The 18,731-nt window shown below is 41.0% G+C and overlaps 1 protein-coding gene across 3 annotated transcripts in view; it reads right to left on the minus strand.

The window, feature by feature from the left end:
• Positions 1–247: 247 nt before the first annotated feature.
• Positions 248–18,731, minus strand: part of NCK2 (NCK adaptor protein 2) — a 347,404-nt gene continuing 328,920 nt past the window's right edge. For all 3 annotated transcript variants that reach the window (XM_053707634.1, XM_053707632.1, XM_053707633.1), the window contains one exon: positions 248–1,295. In XM_053707634.1, the coding sequence (XP_053563609.1) occupies positions 1,101–1,295 (195 nt within the window). In that variant the 3' untranslated portion in view covers positions 248–1,100. The remainder of the gene's footprint in view (positions 1,296–18,731) is intronic.

Below are 18,731 nucleotides of genomic sequence, written 5' to 3' on the forward strand. Positions count from 1 at the left end.
CAGAAGTAAATGATAAAGTTGTTTAAAATTGCATGCGCTTTCTGAATTATTTGGGGTTTTATGTCCCTTAAAATAATTAGGACTCAAACATTTTGTAATTGTAGTAGAAAACCAAATCTTTTTACAAGGGCATTGTGAGACTAGAATTTGTAAAATACTAGGGTATTTAAGCAAGAATACTTGTTGACATTAATATGAATATACAAATATATACTAAAAGCTTGCTGTACAACAAACTGCAGGACAATTTCAAAAAGATCTGTTTTATTCTCTCTGTATAATTAGCGCTGACAATCAGCTAAACATACATATTACTTCAGAATGAAATACATATTTGTTTAACTATAACAAGCAAGAGAAAATGTGTGGATGGCACATTTGGTTATCTTAGATGAAAACTGTGGAGTCTTTGCTCACAAACTTGCTATTTTTGTAGTAATTATATATCCAATACACTATTTGCTACAATCCATAATTACCAAAGTCATTTATAAAGTACTGCTACATCACTTTATGTACTCTTTATGGAGGTTGACAAATATTGTTGTTGAAGAGTACTTTACAGTGTGATTCTATAATCTATGAATGTTTCGAGTAAACTACCTGGTAAGCAACAAGGCTACAAAACTTGTGGCTACAACTGTTAGGAGTTTGTCTACAATAATGAAAATGCTGCAGCATCAGTGCATTTCAGCTGTGCCTAATATATTTCAATACACTTTTTTTTTAACATAATAATACAATTTAGAGTACATTAACACTGTTTCAAGTTGACTCCTACTTATTTTATTGCTAGCCACAACTAGCTATGTACTGTAAACATATGCCAAATAGGAGACTTAGAACCAAGGCATGACAGTGAGTGCTTACAATTGAGTGAGGTGTTTAACCTGAGGGCAAGATGACTTACAAACAGAAAGGACATAAACACACAAATAAAAAAGATAAAATAACAATGTAAGAGTGTCTGTGGTATTGTGTAGCCAATATTTTAAAATTGCTTCCATTGTAGGGATGGCTCTGTTCCATGGAAGTATTATTGGAACTAAGGCTTGTAGTTGAAAAGGCCTGAGTGACCTAGGCCTTTATTAAGTTTGCTGTCACGGTAGTGCTTTAACTAGATATAATTTTTCTCCATGTTCACTTGTGAAGATAGGGGCTTTTTTGTAATGTTCCACCAATTCATCCATGTTCTTAAATCGTCGTTGCCCAATGCAATACACAGAGTCCACCAGCTGCACCTTAAAGTGTTTGTTCTTTCCTGATGCTTTCAATGATATGGAAAAGTCACTAGGCTGTAAAGAGAGAGAGAGAGAGAGAGAGAGAGAGAGAATTAAAAACCATGAATAGAAAAGCTCTAAAAGTCAGGAAAAGTTCATATTTACTCTAACCAGCGTGTATGAGCGTAAACATTTCTAATTTACTAAACTTAGGAAAAGAAAAGGGATTATTGTAATATTTTTTGTACATATTTGTTTTAACTGGTTTAAGCAAGATAATTACATTTCTCGGTAGACAAACATGTTTAGCATTGCTATCCCCTGAACCCCCTTAGCATGTAAGCCTAAGAGTCCAGCTGTTTGTTGATCACCTTCTCAAGAGCTGACTACAACAGTGCAACTCTTGGCAGGGCCCTCTACCCATTTGATCCCTATAATTGTTTTGTTGTACTCCACCTTTGTTAATAGCGCTGCGGAATCTGTTGGCGCTCTACAAATAACCGATAATAATAATAATAATAATAAAGTTTAGGGCACCGAAGATATATTAGTACATTTTCTTTCCTTAAAAGCAGGATGCAGAAAAATTCAACAAGTAAAATACAAAAATGTAATATACAGTATTTGTATATTAGTAGCTGTATATGGAACAAGCATCAACCTAAGGCACAGAGATTGTGGAGGAATTGGTAAGGAGTGCAGTTCTGGGGACCGATCTCCAAAAAAAAAAAAAAAAAAAAAGAAAGACATTCCAGATTTAGAAAAAGTTCAGAGAAGGGACTAAAAATGCTATTAAGGCGAATGTAGAATTTAAGATATGAGGAGAGGTTAGCCAAACTGGGTCCTGTTTTCTCTAGAAAAAAGGTGCTTGAGAGGTGCCATGATTACTTTATATAAATATATTCAAGGCCCATATACAGAGATGACAGAAGCTGTTTTTATTCCAAGAATAAAGAGGTCACAATTTAAGGCTGGAGGAAAAGAGATTTAATCTCCTGCAACATTTTTTCACTGTAAGAACAATCAAATTGTGGAACTCATTACCTGGGGAAGCAGTGAATGCCAATACCTTAGATGCATTCAAAAAACATAATTTATGCTTACCAGATAAATTCCTTTCCTTCCTGGCAGGGAGAGTCCACAACATCATTCCTTACTGTTATGAATACAACACCTGACCACCAGGAGGAGGCAAAGACACCCCAGCCAAAGGCTTAAATATCCTCCCACTTCCCCTATCCCCCAGTCGTTCTGCCGAGGGAACAAGGAAAAGTAGGAGAAACATAAGGGTATAAAAGGTGCCAGAAGAAATATAAAAATGGATGCCGCCCATCGAAAAAATAAATTACGGGCCGGGTCGTGGACTCTCCCTGCCAGGAAGGAAAGGAATTTATCTGTAAGCATAAATTGTGTTTTCCTTCCATTCATTCCTTACTGTTGGGAAAACTATACCTAAGCTCCAGAGGACACTGAATGAATAACGGAGGAAACAGAAAAAAGAGGCAGACCCTATACAGAGGGCACCACAGCCTGCAAAATGTTTCTCCCGAAAGCTGCTTCAAACACATCGAACTTGTAAAATGGAGAAAAAGTGTGTAAGGAGGACGAGGTAGCCGCCTTAAAAATCTGATCCATTGAGGCTTTGTTCTTAAAAGCCCAAGAGGAAGTCACTAGTAGAATGAGCCGTTATCCTTTCAGGAGGCTGTCGTCCCGCTGTCTCATAAGCTAAGCAGATGACACTCCTCAACCAGATAGATAGTCGTAGAAAAAAATAGAAAGTCATAGTATCCTTACACTTCCCAAAATAGATGACAAACAAAGAGGACATTTTTATGAATTCCTTAGTAGCCTGAAGATAGAACTTCAAGATACGAACCACATTGGTTTGTGAAGCAAACGTTCCTTCGCTGAAGGAGGATTAGGAATTAGGACACAAGGAAGGAACAACAATTTCTTGATTAATGTTATGATTCAACACCACCTTAGGGAGGAACCCTAATTTAGAGCGTAAAAATCGCCTTATCAGCATGAAAAACCAGAGAAGGGGAATAACACTGCAAAGCTGAAATCTCAGAAACTCTGCGCGCAGAGGCAATAGCCAACAAAAAAAGAACCTTCCAAGATAACCATTTAATGTCAACAGTATGCATAGGCTCAAACGGAGTCTGCTGCAAAACACTAAGAACAAGATTGAGGCTCCAAGGCAGAGCCCCAGATCTAAACACAGGGCTGATCCTAGCCAGAGCCTTAAAATACTGCACATCCGGAAGCTCAGCCAATTTTTTGTGCAGTAACACAGACAGGGCCAATATCTGTCCCTTCAGGGAACTAGCAGATAAACCCTTCTCCAGTCCTTCCTGGAGGAAAGCTAAAATTCTGGCAACCTTAACCTTATGCCAGGAAAAACCACGCTCCTTCACACCAGTACAAATAAGTCCTCCACACTTTATGGCAGATACGAGGAGTAACTGGTTTACGAGCTTGAACCAGAGTGTCGATAACACTCTCAGAAAACCCTCTTTTGGCTAAGACTAAGCGTTCAATCTCCACACAGTCAGCCTCAGAGAATCTAGATTTTGATGAACGAAAGGAACCTGTATCAGCAGATCTATGCAACAAGGTAACCGCCACTGAGGAGATGAGGACATCCCCACCAGATCCGCAAACCACGTCCTTCGTGGCCATGAGGGAGCATTCAGAATCACAGATGCTCGCTCATGCTTGATGCGAACCACCACACGAGGGAAAAGCGGCAATGGAGGAAAGATATATGAGTCTGAACTTCAATGGTATTTATAGTGCATCTATCAGTTCCGCCTGAGGATCCCTCAACCTCGACCCGTACCTGGGTAGCTTGGTATTGAGATACCCGAGATATTTCTCTCATCACCAAGGAACTTCTCGTTCCCCCAATGGTTGATATAGGCAACTGATTGGAATCTGATAAACTGGGAAAAACCCAGAAGGGGCCAAGCCTTCAAGGCATTGAAGATTGCCTGGAGTTCTAAAATATTGATCGGAAGGGAGGACTCCTCCTGAGTCTACAGACCTTGTGCCTTCTTGGCACCCCAAACGGCTCCCCAGCCGGAAAGGCTTGCGTCCGTTGTCACAATCTCCCAGGACGGTCTCAAAAAGCACATGCTTTGGGACATATCATCTGGACAGAGGAACCAGGTGAGCAAGTCTCTCGACAGGCTGTCCAGCACTATCTCTTGAGACAGATCTGAATGGTCGCCGTTCCATTTTCTCAGCATGCATAGTTGTAAGGGTCTGAGGTGGAATCTTGAGTCTAATTAGCTCCATAAACTGAGCCACTGAAGGTCTTGAGGAGGCCTGGAGGGCAAGACATGCAGAAGTTAGCTTGCATCGTCTTTGATCTGTGATTAATATTCTCATCGATATGAAGTCTATTATAGTTCCCAGAAAATTAACCCTTGTACTTGGAGTAAGAACTCTTTTCCAAGTTTATCTTCCATCCATGTGATCAAAGATGATTGAGAAGGGACTCTAGACGAAAAAATGGTGCCTGTACAAAGATATAGCTAAAGTAAGGCGCTACTGCAATACCTCATGTTCTGGCAACGGCTAGAAGAGCCTCCAGAACCTTTGTAAATATCCTTGGAGCAGTAGCTAGGCCAAACGGAAGAGCTATGAACTGGAAGTGCTGGTCCAGAAAAGCAAACCTCAGGAACTGAAAATGCTCACTGTGAATCGGGACGTGAAGGTATGCATCCGTCAGGTCTTTTTTGTGGTCATAAACTGTCCTTCCTGAACCAGAGGAAGGATTGACTGTATTGTCTCCATCTTGAAAGAGGGAACACTCAGAAACTTGTTTAGGCACTTTAGGTCCAAAATTAGACAAAAAGTTCCCTGCTTCTTTGGAACCACAAAAAGGTTTGAATAAAACCCCAAACCTCTTTCTGCTGTAGGTACTGGGACAATTACTCCCAGAGAGGAGAGATCCTGTACGCAACCTAAGAAGGCAGCCCTCTTTCTCAGTCTTGTAGACAGACTGGAGAGAAGGAATCTGCCCTTGGGTAGATGAGACTTGAATCCTATTCTGTATCCTTGAGATACAACCTCCAGGACCCAAGGGTCCTGTACATCCTGGAACCAAGCGTCTGAAAAAAGACAGTCTGCCCCCTACTCGATCTGATCTGGATCGGGAGCCGCCCCTTCATGCCGATTTGTTCTTGGCAGGCTTCTTAGTCTGTTTGGACTTATTCCAGGAGTGAGCCGGCATCCAAGTACTGCTTGAACTTGGAAGAGGACTGCTGTCGTTGTGACTTGTCAGCACTAAAGGAACGAAAATTAGACAGTTGCTGTACCTTAGGCCTATTCTTCTTATCCTTCGGTAAGAAGGTACCTTTCCCTACGTTAACCGTAGAGATAATGGAGTCCAGCCCTGGACCGAATAAAATCTTTCCCTTGAAGGGAAGAGAAAGGTGTCTGGATTTAGAAGTCATATCCGCAGACCAAGATTTCAACCAAAGAGCCCGGCGGGCTAAAACCACAAAGCCAGCAGCCTTTGCTTTTATGCAAATAATCTGTATATTCGTGTCACAGAGTTAGCATTTTTCTCAGTGCTTTAATTATCTCCTGATTATCCTTGAGGGAAGTCTCTACCTCAATGAGCTCAGATAGAGTGTCGCACCAGTAGGTAGCTGCTCCAGCAACCGCGGCTACAGCTGCCGCTGGTTGAAATAAAAACCCTGTATGTTGAAACATCTCCCTCAGAAAAGTTTCCATTTTCTTACCCATAGGCTCTCTAAAAGAATCAGTAGGATAGTAGTATGCTTCGCCAGCGTAGCGATAGCGCCATCCACCTTAGGGATGGAGCCCCAAATTCTAATTGAGAGTCAGGGACTGGGAATAATTTTTTAAAAAAGTAGACGAAGGGGGAAAAAAGTGGAACCTTCCTATCTTCGTAAACCCTGTCTAATTTAGGGATCTTAGGCTCTACAGGGTGTGTAGCCTCTGGAACCTCTAGTGTAGACAGAACCTCTTTTAATAAAAAACTCAGATGCTCAATTTTAAATCTAAAGGAGGGTTCCAACGCTGAAGGAGGTTTAGTAACTGAAGTCTCCGACTCAGAAAGCACACCCTCTGAAGCTACAGAGGTTAACTCATCCTCGGATAGCTGTGATATAGTAGCTAAGCCCGACAAATATTTAGATGACTCTAGGTCAGGAGAACTATGTTTAACCTTTCTCTTGCGTTTGTTAGAGCAAGGTAAGGCACTCAAGGCCGCAGACACTGCGTGGTAAAGTCTGCAGGAAAAAAGTCCCTCCAGATGGAGGATTAGTTGAGCCGTGGGGAACTGCATGTGGAGCGGGTAATGTAGAAAAGGTAGAAATTTCTCGGGACCCAGATTCCTGAGCAGTAGATGGCTCAGAAGGGCTAATAGCGCTATGAGTATTAGCAGGCTTGTCTTCCCTTCTTAGACTTTAGAACAGTGTTTAGGCAAATGAAACAAAATTGAGCAGGCGGGCAAACCACAGCCTCCTTACAATGTAAACAGGCATTATTAATCAGTACAGAAGGAGCGGAACCTTCTAATGTAGTATCAGAGTCCTCCATAGCTTTGTATATACCCACAGAAGGATAAGCAAAAAGAAACGCTTTTATTTAAAAAACAGCACCTTAATACGCCCAATGGCTGGGGCACTTACCACCTCCTAGACCCAGATAGCCAACGCTCTCCTCAGGAGTGATGTCTGCAGCAGGATCTTAGGAAGCTATTATGAGCTATGCAACACTTCAAAAACTAAAGTGAAACCTGTTTGTTCCAGGCCAAAAAAAACACACAGTCTATGAGCCTAAACAAACTCTCACATTAACCAGATATAAATCCCCAAACTGTTCAAATAATCTCCTTGAAGGAGATATTTACCCTTGATCCTATCGAGGTATAAAAGAGCCACACTGTGACCCTGTATAGCGTTTTAAATTGTATACATAAAAAAGACGGTCTTACCCTCCAGGATCCATGCTATGGAACAGGCACAGCCTCTCAAGTGTGACAGTTTTGCAGCAGCGCTTCTGACATGGACTTGAGTGTGTAGCAGCACAAAGTGAAACTCGTCAACACTGATTGCTCAGGAGCTGTTGTTAGCGACAGTCTGGATGGGTTTGCAGAAAAACTTTCCCTGTATCTCCAGACTTTCATCAATACTCTCACTGAGAGGTTGACATGATTACTTAAAACTCCAGTCCTTTCTCGAAGGAAACATACTCATTACAGAACTATCCAAATCTTCTGCCTCCTCCTATAGTGATGAAAGGCAAAGGATGACTGTGGGATAGGGGAAGTAGGAGGGATATTTAAGTCTTTGGCTAAGGTGTCTTTGCCTCCTCCTGGTGGTCAGGTGTTGTATTCCTAACAGTAAGGAATGAAGTCGTGGACTCTGCCTGCCTTATGGAAGGAAATGGCTTAGATACATTTCTGGCTAGAAACAGAATTCATGGGATTTGATTGCTTGTGTTAAATGGGTCACCTCTTTAATGGGAATAATTTAAAGGGACAGTCAAGTCCAAAAAAAATTGATTCATGATTTAAATAGGGCATGCAATTTTAAACAACTTCCCAATTTACTTTTATCACCAATTTTGCTTTGTTCTCTTGGTATTCTTAGTTGAAAGCTAAACCTAGGAGGTTCATATGCTAATTTCTTAGACCTTGATGACTGCCTCTAATCTGAATACATTTTGACCACTAGAGGGCATAAGTTCACATGTTTCATATAGATAACATTGAGCTCATGCACGTAAAGTGACCTAGGAGTGAGCACTGATTGGCTAAACTGCATGTCTATCAAAAGAACTGAAATAAGGGGGCAGTCAGCAGAGGATTAGATACAAGATAATTACAGAGGTAAAACGTGTATTATTATAACTGTGCTGGATATGCAAAACTGGGGAATGGGTAATAAAGGGATTATCTTTCTTTTTAAACAACAAAAATTCTGGTGTTGACTGTCCCTTTAAAGGGCCACTAAACCCAAAATCTTTCTTTCATGATTCAGATAGAACATACAAATTTAAACAACATTACAATTTACTTCTATTATTTATTTTGCTTCATTTTTTAGATATCCTTATTTGAAGAAAAAGCAATGCACATGGGTGAGCCAATCACATGAGGCTTCTATGTGCAGCAACCAATCAGCAGCTACTGAGCATATCTAGATATGCTTTTCAGCAAAGAATATCAAGAAGAGAATAACACAAATTAGATAATAGAAGTAAATTAGAAAGATGTTTAAAAATGCATTCTCTTTCTAAATCATGAAAGAAAAAATGTGGGTGTCATGTCCCTTTAAGCTTAACAAACTTTTTTTGTAAGTATATTAGATTTGTATAGGTTGAACTTGATCGACTTCTGTCTTTTTTCAACCTCATATACTATACTATACTTATACCTTCCGATCCAGATTCTTGCGACTCCTGCACTGCAGATTAAGAACGAAGACGGCAGTTGATGTCTCCTTCCTGCAGGCCTTGTGATCACCTGAAAATTAGAGGGGGCTTGACCTCTCACTTGAAATTGGGGAATTCCCTCTTTCACATAAAGCATCTCACACAACCCGTACTGTGTTTGAGGTACTTTTAGAGCCCCCAATTCCTCCACTCAAATGAGTAGTAGATTTTGTTTTTCTGACATATTTTCTGAAAATAATTAGGTAATAATGACTCCTGTGCTGCAATATTTTTTGCATTTCATATGGTGGCCATTTCTCTTATTATGATATATCTGCAAATTAACATGGTCTAATGATGCTTGGTCCGCTGAAAAAATGAGGTATAATTTGTGTGGGTAACAACGGCAAAATAACTAAAAAGACTCCTCTAGCACAGGGGTGTGAAAATGTCTCAGCAGCAAAAGGGTTAATTAACAGCAAGAAATTTATAAATACTGATGTGTTTCAAAAGAAGAAAATAGAACATAATAATTTGCACCAAAAAACTGCCACTGTAAGGAAAATCTATGTTCAAACAATAAAAATTACACAATGCGCCTAATGGAAGCAATAAAGAATGTGTTTATGTTTGTTCAGTTACCAAGTTAATAGAGACATGAATACATGCACTGTGCACATACTGTGATAACCCAGATAAACAAGAATGTACTTAAAAGGCCACTGAAGCTTCCTGGTTACTATTTGCAAAAGTAGGCACCACACAAAATCGTATACTACTCCATGACACCATAAAGATGGTCCCAAAAAAATGCCTCTTTGAAAACAAAAAATTATGCTTACCAGATAAATTCCTTTCTTTCCTGGCAGGGAGAGTCCACAACTTAATTCCTTACTGTTGGGGAAAAAAAAAACACCTGGCCACCAGGAGGAGGCAAAGACACCCCAGCCAAAGGCTTAAATATCCCTCCTACTTCCCCTATCCTCCCAGTCATTCAGCCGAGGGAACAAGGAAAAATAGGAGAAACATCAGGGTATAAAGGTGCCAGAAGAAAGTAAAAAAAAAAAAGGGAGCCGTCCAAACAAAAAATCTTACGGGCAGGGTCATGGACTCTCCCTGTCAGGAAAGAAAGGAATTTATTTGGTAAGCATAAATTTTGTTTCCTTTCCATAAGGCAGGGAGAGTCCACAACTTCATTCCTTACTGTTGGGAAAACCATACCAAGCTACAGAGGACACTGAAGGAATAACGGGAGGGAACAAAAAAGAGGCGGACCCTAATCTAAGGGCACCACAGCCTACAAAAAATGTAGAAAGTATGTAAGGAGGACCAGGTAGCTGCCTTACAAATCTGCTCCATAGAAGCCTTGTTCTTAAAAGCCCAGGAAGAAGCTACTGCTCTAGTGGAATGAGCTGTAATCCTCTCAGGAGGCTGTTGTCCGGCTGTCTCATAAGCTAGGCTGATGACACTCCTCAACCAGAAAGACAAGGAAGACATAGTGGCCTTCTGACCCCTACGATTACCTGCATAGATGACAAACAAAGATGAAGATTGTCTGAACTCCTTAGTAGCCTGAAGGTAAAATTTCAAGGCACAAACCACATCTAGATTGTGAAGCAAACGTTTCTTCACCGAGGAAGGATTAGGACACAAGGAAGGAACAATCATCTCTTGATTAATGTTCCGATCTGACACAACCTTAGGAAGGAAACCTAACTTAGTACATAAAATCGCCTTATCAGCTTGAAAAACAAGGTAAGGGGGGATCACATTGCAAGACAGAAATCTCAGAGACTCTGCGAGCAGAGGCAATAGCCAACAGAAACAGAACCTTCCAGGATAAACGTTTAATGTCAACAGTATGCATTGGCTCAAACGGAGCCTGCTGCAACACATGAAGGACAATGTTGAGACTACAAGGCGGAGCCACCCTTCTAAACACAGGCCTGATCCTAGTCAAGGCCTTAAAGGACTGCACACCCGAAAGCTTAGCTAATCTCTTGTGCAGCAATACCGACAGGGCCGATAGCTGTCCCTTCAGGGAACTAGCAGATAGACACTTCTCCAGTCCATAGTGGAGAAAGGATAAAATTCTGGCAACCTTAATCTTATGCAAAGAAAAAACATGCTTTTCACACCAGTGCAGATAAGTCCGCCACACCTTATGGTAGATGGATTGAGTAACCGGCTTACGAGCTTCAATCAAAGTGTCAATAACACTCTCAGAGAAACCTCTCTTGGCTAAGACTAAGGGGCCTATTTATCATGATGTGAGCGGACATGATCCGATATTGCGAATCATGTCCGCTGCACATCGACAAATGCCGACAGCATACACTCTCGGCATTTATCATTGCACCAGCAGTTCTGGTGTCAACTCGATCCTATTGGATTGGGTTGATTTTCGGCGATGTCTGTCTGCCGCCTCAGAGCAGATGGACAGGTAATGTAGGAAGAGACCCTTTAGTAGCAGGTCCCTGCGACAGGATAACCTCCATGGAGGAGATGAGGACATCCCCACCAGATCTGCGAACCAAGTTCTTTGCGGCCAGGATGGAGCAATTAGAATCACTGGTGCTCGCTCCTGCTTGATCCGAGCCACCACACGAAGGAGAAGAGGTAATGGAGGAAATAGATATGAGTCTGCACCTCCAGGGAACCGCTAGAGCATCTATTAGTTCTGCTTGAAGATCCCTCGATCTTGACCCATACCTGGGTAGTTTGGCATTTAGACGGGAGGCCATGAGGTCCATCTCCGGCATCCCCCATCTGGAACATATCTCTGCACAGCAAGCTGATGTTAGCTTGCATCGTCTCTGAGTCTATAACTGTACCAAGGAAAGTCACCCTGGTATGTGGAGTAAGAGAACTCTTTTCCAAGTTTATCTTCCATCCATGTGACCGAAGAAGACTTAGAAGCAATTCCGAGTGCTCCCTTGCTAGATGAAAAGATGGTGCCTGTACCAAGATATTGCCCAGGTAAGGTGCTACTGCGATACCTCGTGTTCTGGCTGCCGCTAGGAGAGCTCCCAGAACTTTTGTAAATATTCTTGGGGCAGTATCTAAGCCAAACAGAAGTGCTATGAACTGGAAGTGTTGGTCCAGAAATACAAACCTCAGGAATTAAAAATGTTCCCTGTGTATCGGAACATAAATTCTTGAAGTCTATGGAAGTCATAAACTGTCCTTCCTGAACCAGAGGAAAGATTGATCTTATTGTCTCCATCTTGAAAAATGGGACGCTTGGAAATTTGTTTAGGCACTTCAAGTCCAGAATTGGACAAGTCCCCTCCTTCTTGGGAACCACAAAGAGGTTTGAATAGAACCCCAGACCTCTTTCTGATGCAGATCCCGAGACAATTACTCCTAAAGAGACTAGGTCCAGTACACAACATAAAAAAGGTAGTCCTCTTCTCTGGTCTTGTAGACAGTCTGGAGAGAAGGAATCTGCCCCTGGGCAGATGGGACTTGAATCCTATCTGGTATCCCTGAGATACGACCTCAGAACCCAAGGGTCCTGAACATCCTGAAACCAAGCATCTGAGAAAAGCAACAATCTGCCCTCTACTCTATACGATCCCTGATTGGGGGCCACCCCTTCATGCAGACTTATTATCGGCGGGCTTCTTTGTCCATATGTACTTGTTCCAGGACTGAGCCGGCTTCCAATACTCTTGGGCTGCTCAGGCTTGGATGAGGATTGAGATCGTTGGGAATTGTCCGAACGAAAGGAACAAAAATTTGACGACTGTCATCCCTTAGGTCTGTTCTTCTTATCCTGTGGCAGGAAGGCTCTTTTCCCTCCAGTAACCGTGGAAATGATGGAGTCCAGACCTGGTCCGAATAAGATCTTCCCCTTGAAGGGGAGAGAAAGTAACCTAGATTTAGAAGTCATATCCGCAGACCAAGACTTCAACCAAAGAGCCTGGTGGGCTAGAACTACAAAACCTGAAGCCTTTGTGTTCAGGCGAATAATTAGCATATTCGAATTACAGATGAAGGAGTTAGCAATTCTTAATGCCTTAATTTTCTCCTGAATATCCTCAAGGGGAGATTCCACCTCAATAAGTTCAGACAGAGAGTTGCACCAGTAGGTAGCTGCTCCCGCCATCGCGGCTACTGCTGCTGCAGGTTGGAATGAAAAACCGTGTGTGGGAACATTCTACTCAGAAAAGTTTCCAACTTCTTACCCATTGGCTTTCTAAAGGACTAACTATCCTCAAGGGGGATAGAAGTACGCTTTCCTAGCGTCAAAATGGCGCTATCCACCTTAGGTATGGAATTCCACAATTCTATATGAGAGTCAGGGACCGGGAACAATTTCTTAAAAGTTGCAGAGGGACAAAAGGAAGTTCCAATTCTTTCCCATTCGTTACTAATAATGTTAGCCATACCAACTGGTACAGGAAAAGTCTGTGGGACTTTCCTGTCTTCGTAGAACCTAACTTAGGGATCTTGGGTTCCTCAGGTAGCTTAGCCTCTGGAACCGCTAGCATAAACAGGACCTCCTTTAGTAAAAAACCCAAAAGGTTCAATTTTGAATCTAAAGGAGGGTTCCTCCGCCGGAGGAGACTTAATAACAGATGACGCTACAGTGGTTAACTCATCCTCGGATAGCTGAGAGATACAGGCTAGATCCGATAGGAATTTAGATGACTCTAAGATGGGAGAACTATGTTTAACCTTTCTCTTACAGATCCCAGAGATCACCGCCGATTGTAGCTCAAGTCTGCAGGAAAAAGGTCCCCCTCCAGATGGAGCATTAGCTGTACCGTGGGGAACTGCATGTGAAGCGGTTTGAGTAGACAGGGCAGAAATCTCTCGGGTCATAGAATCCTGAGAGGTTGATGGCTCAGAGTGACAAATTGCGCTATGGGTGTTGGCAGACTTGGCTCCCTTCTTAGACTTTAAACCAGTGCTTAGGCAATTGGAACAAAATTGAGCAGGCGGGCAACCCACAGCCTCTTCATAATATAAACAGGTATTATTATTCACTATAGAAGGAATGGAACCCACTAACATAGTATCAGAGTCCTTCATAGCTTTGGTATGTAATTCCACAGATGGGATAAAAAAAAACTTTACAAAAAAACAAGCGTTTTTAATATAAACAGGCACCTTTACAATCCCAATGGCTGGGGCACTCACCACCTCCTAGACCCAGACAAATGATTAGTGAAACGCTCTCCTCAGGAGTGCCGTCTGCAGCAGGATCGCAAGGAAGTGAAAGAGGTTGCACCCAGTCACGTGGTGCTCAAGACAGGACTTCCCCTGTTATGCAAAAGAGTGTTAAACTAATATGAGCTGCACAACACTCAAAAATGAAAGTAAAACCTGTCTGTTCCTGAGAGGTTTATATTATTACTTAAAACTCCAGTCCTCTCTTGAAAGAGACATACCCATTACAGGACTATCCGAATCTTCTGCCACTTCTCTGCCACCTCCTCTAGTGACGAAAGGCAAAGAATGACTGGGAGGATAGGGGAAGTGGGAGGGATATTTAAGCCTCTGGCTGGGGTGTCTTTGCCTCCTCCTTGTGGCCAGGTGTTTTATTTCCCAAAAGTAAGGAATGAAGTCATGGACTGTCCCTGCCTTATGGAAAGACATAATTAATATTCTGCCTTGTTATAAACATTGTTAGCTGGAGATATATTGATATGTTCATCTAGAGTGAAACAGTAAATATAGACCAAAGGCTTGCACCAGTGTCCAACCCCCCTACTGCAGTGTACAAAGGCATGAGAAACTAAATACGGTTTCATTACTCAAGTCTGAGACAGTGGAATAAATACTGCAGTTCATTTCAATTAAGATAAGAAACTGCAGTTAATTTAGATTAGAAACATTAGTGCAATGTACACATTTTACAAAAAAGATACTTTTAAAAATGATTGCTATGATAATAACCCCCTGGTCAAAAGTGCAATAGGCCCCAATATTCATGTTTGTATCCTATACTTTGCAAAACTTCACAAATGTGTCTTTAAGTGATTAAAACAAATTACACACTTGGACATTACACTAAGCAAACATTTTTTTGCCAATATCATCTAACCTACAAGTAGACCTTTCTTTTCCAAAAACATCCTTGAATAATTACGTTTTTGACATCTTACAACATCCAATAAACAGCACATATGCAACTTTACTAAGATTCCATCACAACTAAAGCACTCAAGGTAAGCCTCGTTTAGTGAGTAATAACTCTCCATTATGATCTAGACCTTGACTAAATTATTATTACTATCAGGTATTTGTAGAGCGCCAACAGATTCTGCAGCGCTGTAAACATAGTCGTGTACAGGATAGCTTTTGTAGGGGTCAAGTGGGTAGAGGGCCCTGCCGAGAGTTTCACTGTTGTAGTCGGCTCTTATGAAGCGATCTGTAAACAGCTGGGCCCATAGGCTTACAATCTAAGGGGTTCAAGGGGAAAGCAATGGCGTTAGGAAAGGTTAGTGTTGGTTGTATGCATCCCTGAATAGTAGAGTTTTTAGGGAGTGCTTGAAGCTGTTAAAACTAGGGGAGAGTCTTATGGAGCGAGGCTTGGAATTCCACAAGATGGGGGCCAGTCTGGAGAAGTCCTGTAAACGTGAATGTGAGGAAGTAACAAGAGAGGAGGAGATCCTGAGCTGATCGAAGGGGACGGGAGGGAGAGTATCTAGAGACAAGTTCTGAGATGTAGGGGGGAGCAGTGCAGTTGAGAGCTTTATATGTCAGGGTGAAAATTTTATGTTTAATCCTAGAGGCAAGAGAAAGCCAGTGAAGGGATTAGCATAGTATTATAATTTATTGCCAAGAGTTCTAGATTTCCTACTCACAAAAGTAAGACCTGGGTCAATTATTTCATTCATGGTTCTGTCTGTCCCCAAAATGGGCAATGCCCCTTTAATGATATTACACACTTGGCTGTGCTCCTTGCTATAGGTTGTTATAAAGAAAGGTTTATTGTTATAATTCATATTACATTTCCTCTTTTTTTAAGATTGTCTAAATGTATTTCCTCTCCTGACACTGTCTCTGCCTCCTTGGATACCTGTGCTGTTTCTCTTGAGTAATGCTCCCACATATACCAACCTTTATTTGGGTTGGTGAGAGCTGTTCCACGTTTTTGGAGATGGAAATCCCTTCAGGGAAAACATCAGATATTACAGCAGGTACAGAGACGATCTGCTGTTGGTTTGGAACACAACCATGAATTAAATAATTGACTCAGGTCTTACTTTTGTGAGTAGGAAATCTAGAACTCTTGGCAATATGTTGTCACCTTCCATGCTGCCTCTAGATGATAAAAGAAACTGCTTACTAAGAGACCAGGATATTATAAATGCGGGAGTAGGAGGTGTAAGACTTGTGCCTATATTGTCCTTGGGGAAGAATTCACATCCCAAGATGAATGTAAAACCTATAAGATTAAACAATATATCAATTGTAATACTAAATACGTGACATGCAGGGGCTGTGGGAAAAAGTATGTAGGTCATATGACCAGACTTCTTAAGGATCGATTGTTGGAGCATTTACGTGCAATTGAGGATCCGGAATCAACTAATCCAATAGCCCCGCATTTCCATAAGTATCACGCATCTGATCTTTACTAAGTTCTTTACTAAGAGTGCAAGCTATTGAGCATGTACAGAGACACCCCAGAGGGGGAAATAGGATTAGAACATTAAAACAACAATATTTTTTGGGGATTTTCCATTTAGGAACTAGGATTCCACCAGGATTAAATAGTGAATGGGATGTAAAATTATTGTGTTAATATGTATTTAATGTGAGCAAATGTATAACTTTATGCTCATGAGACAAACATAGCCCTAATATATCAGTATTAGTTATATGTATACTATAATGTTTAAGAGACATATCAGTTAACTATACACTAGTATACATTAGTATGTATTTTTTCAGCTTTTTCAGTTTTTACATTTTTACATATCCATATATGCATGTACTTTGGAAATATGTATTACATTGTAAATAAACATTGCACATGTTAATTGGTCAATTTGTTGAAAAACACACACACACACACACATATATTTATAGTTTATATTATATTATAAAGAGCAGTCAGTAATAAGGGTAAGGGAGCAGTCATTTGAGTATTGGGAAACACTTAAAGAGTTAATTTAATTGATCTAATTACCTCATTATACAAGGGGGCGTGTTTATGTGTCCTATTTAAGTATGACTGTTAGCTCCCTAATCCCTAGGTCATTGAGGAAGTTACGTTTTCATAACAAAACATGTCTGACCAGGTTAACTTCTACTTCCTATTTTTGATCTGATTGTTGATGGCTGATTGCTGCTGTTTTTATATGGATGAATAAAGAACACTTATTATTCGAATACCTCCGTTGTGCTGGGAATCTTTCTTGCCAGACAAAAACTTGCCCAAAATACCAGAGTATTTTTAGCATTTTTGCTATCACTCCATTTAAACAGAAATAGAGCCTTGATTTTTATTTAATTTACCTATCAAATCTGTATATATATATATATATATATATATATATATATATATATATATATATATATATATATATATATATATATATTAAGTAGACAACCCAAGGTATTGATCTAGACCCATTTTGGTATATTAAATGCCACCATTTCACCGACAAATGCAATCAAATAAAAACATTTTTTAACTTTCCCCCAAACTTTGGGTTTCTCACAGAAATAATTTACATACTGCTTGTGCAATCATAGCACAAATGTTTGTAAAAGTTTCTCTGGGATCCCCTTTGTTCAGAAATAGACATATATGGCTTTGCAATTGCTTTTTGGTAATTAGAAGGCCACTAATTGCAGTTGCACACCAAACTTCTATTATTCCCGGCAGTGAAGGGGTTAATGAATTACCTTAAAATGTTAATTTTAGCTTTAGTGTAGAGATTAGCCTCCCACCTGTCACTCCCCTCCCCCTGATCCTTCCCAAACTCCCCTCCCCTGATCCTTCCCAAACCCCCCACCCCCAAACAGCTCTCTAACCCACCCCTAACGATCCTCCGCCATCTTAGGTACTGGCAGCTGTTTTCTTATCAATTTTATCTCCCTTTCTGTAGCGTAGTGTAACCCCCCCACCCGCTATCTTGTTGTTAGGGGACCCCTACTCCCCAGATCCCCTTTAATGCAGTATAGCTGCCCCATCCCTCCCTATCCATTTTTATTTTTTCTGTAGGTTGGGTCCTCACACTCCCTCTCCCTCCCCCTCCCCTGCTGGACCGCCCACCCACAGGCACCAGCAATGATCGTTACAGACTGTGACACATCTGCCCTCATATGAAGCCAGAGACCGATCGCGCTCCGGCTCCATATGAGGCAGATGCCTGAAGCTTCAGGAGCTACAGCCTGAAATGACGACGTATATATACGTCATGCTGCATGATAGCCAAAGTACCACACAAAGTAGATATACGTCGTATTGGGTGAAGGGGTTAATTCATATCAAATCCTTTAAAGATCTACTACTTACGTGACACTTTTATAACTATAATATTAAAAGGAACCATTTCTATTATTTTTTACAAACCTTTACAAAGATGTAAATCTTAAATAATGCCAAATTCTGCATTAACATTTTTAATGGCTCCTGTTAATGAGTTCATAGCAAATAAGTTAATGTGGTGTTATTATGGAAATGAGAAAAAACTAAATTTATGCTTACCTGATACATTTCTTTCTTTCTTGACACAATGAGTCCACGGATCATTTAATTACTAATGGGATATATCACTCCTGCCCACCAGGAGGCGGCAAAGAGCACCACAGCAAAGCTGCTAAACATCACCTCCCTTCCCTCCCACTCCAGTCATTCAACCAAAGTCAAGGAGAGAAAGGAAGTAACAAGGTGCAGAGGTGTCTGAAGTTTAACGTACTCATACCCTGTCTAAAATACAGGGCGGGCCGTGGACTCATTGTGTCAAGAAATAAATAAATTTATCAGGTAAGCATAAATTTTGTTTTATCTCATGAGTCCACGGATCATTTAATTACTAATGGGATTCAATAACCAAGCTAGAGTACACAGATGATAAGGGAGGGACAAGAAAGGGAACCCAAACGGAAGGCACCACTGCTTGA

Source organism: Bombina bombina, chromosome 3, assembly GCF_027579735.1.
Source record: "Bombina bombina isolate aBomBom1 chromosome 3, aBomBom1.pri, whole genome shotgun sequence".
In the NCBI taxonomy this organism is placed as follows: Eukaryota; Metazoa; Chordata; class Amphibia; order Anura; family Bombinatoridae; genus Bombina; species Bombina bombina.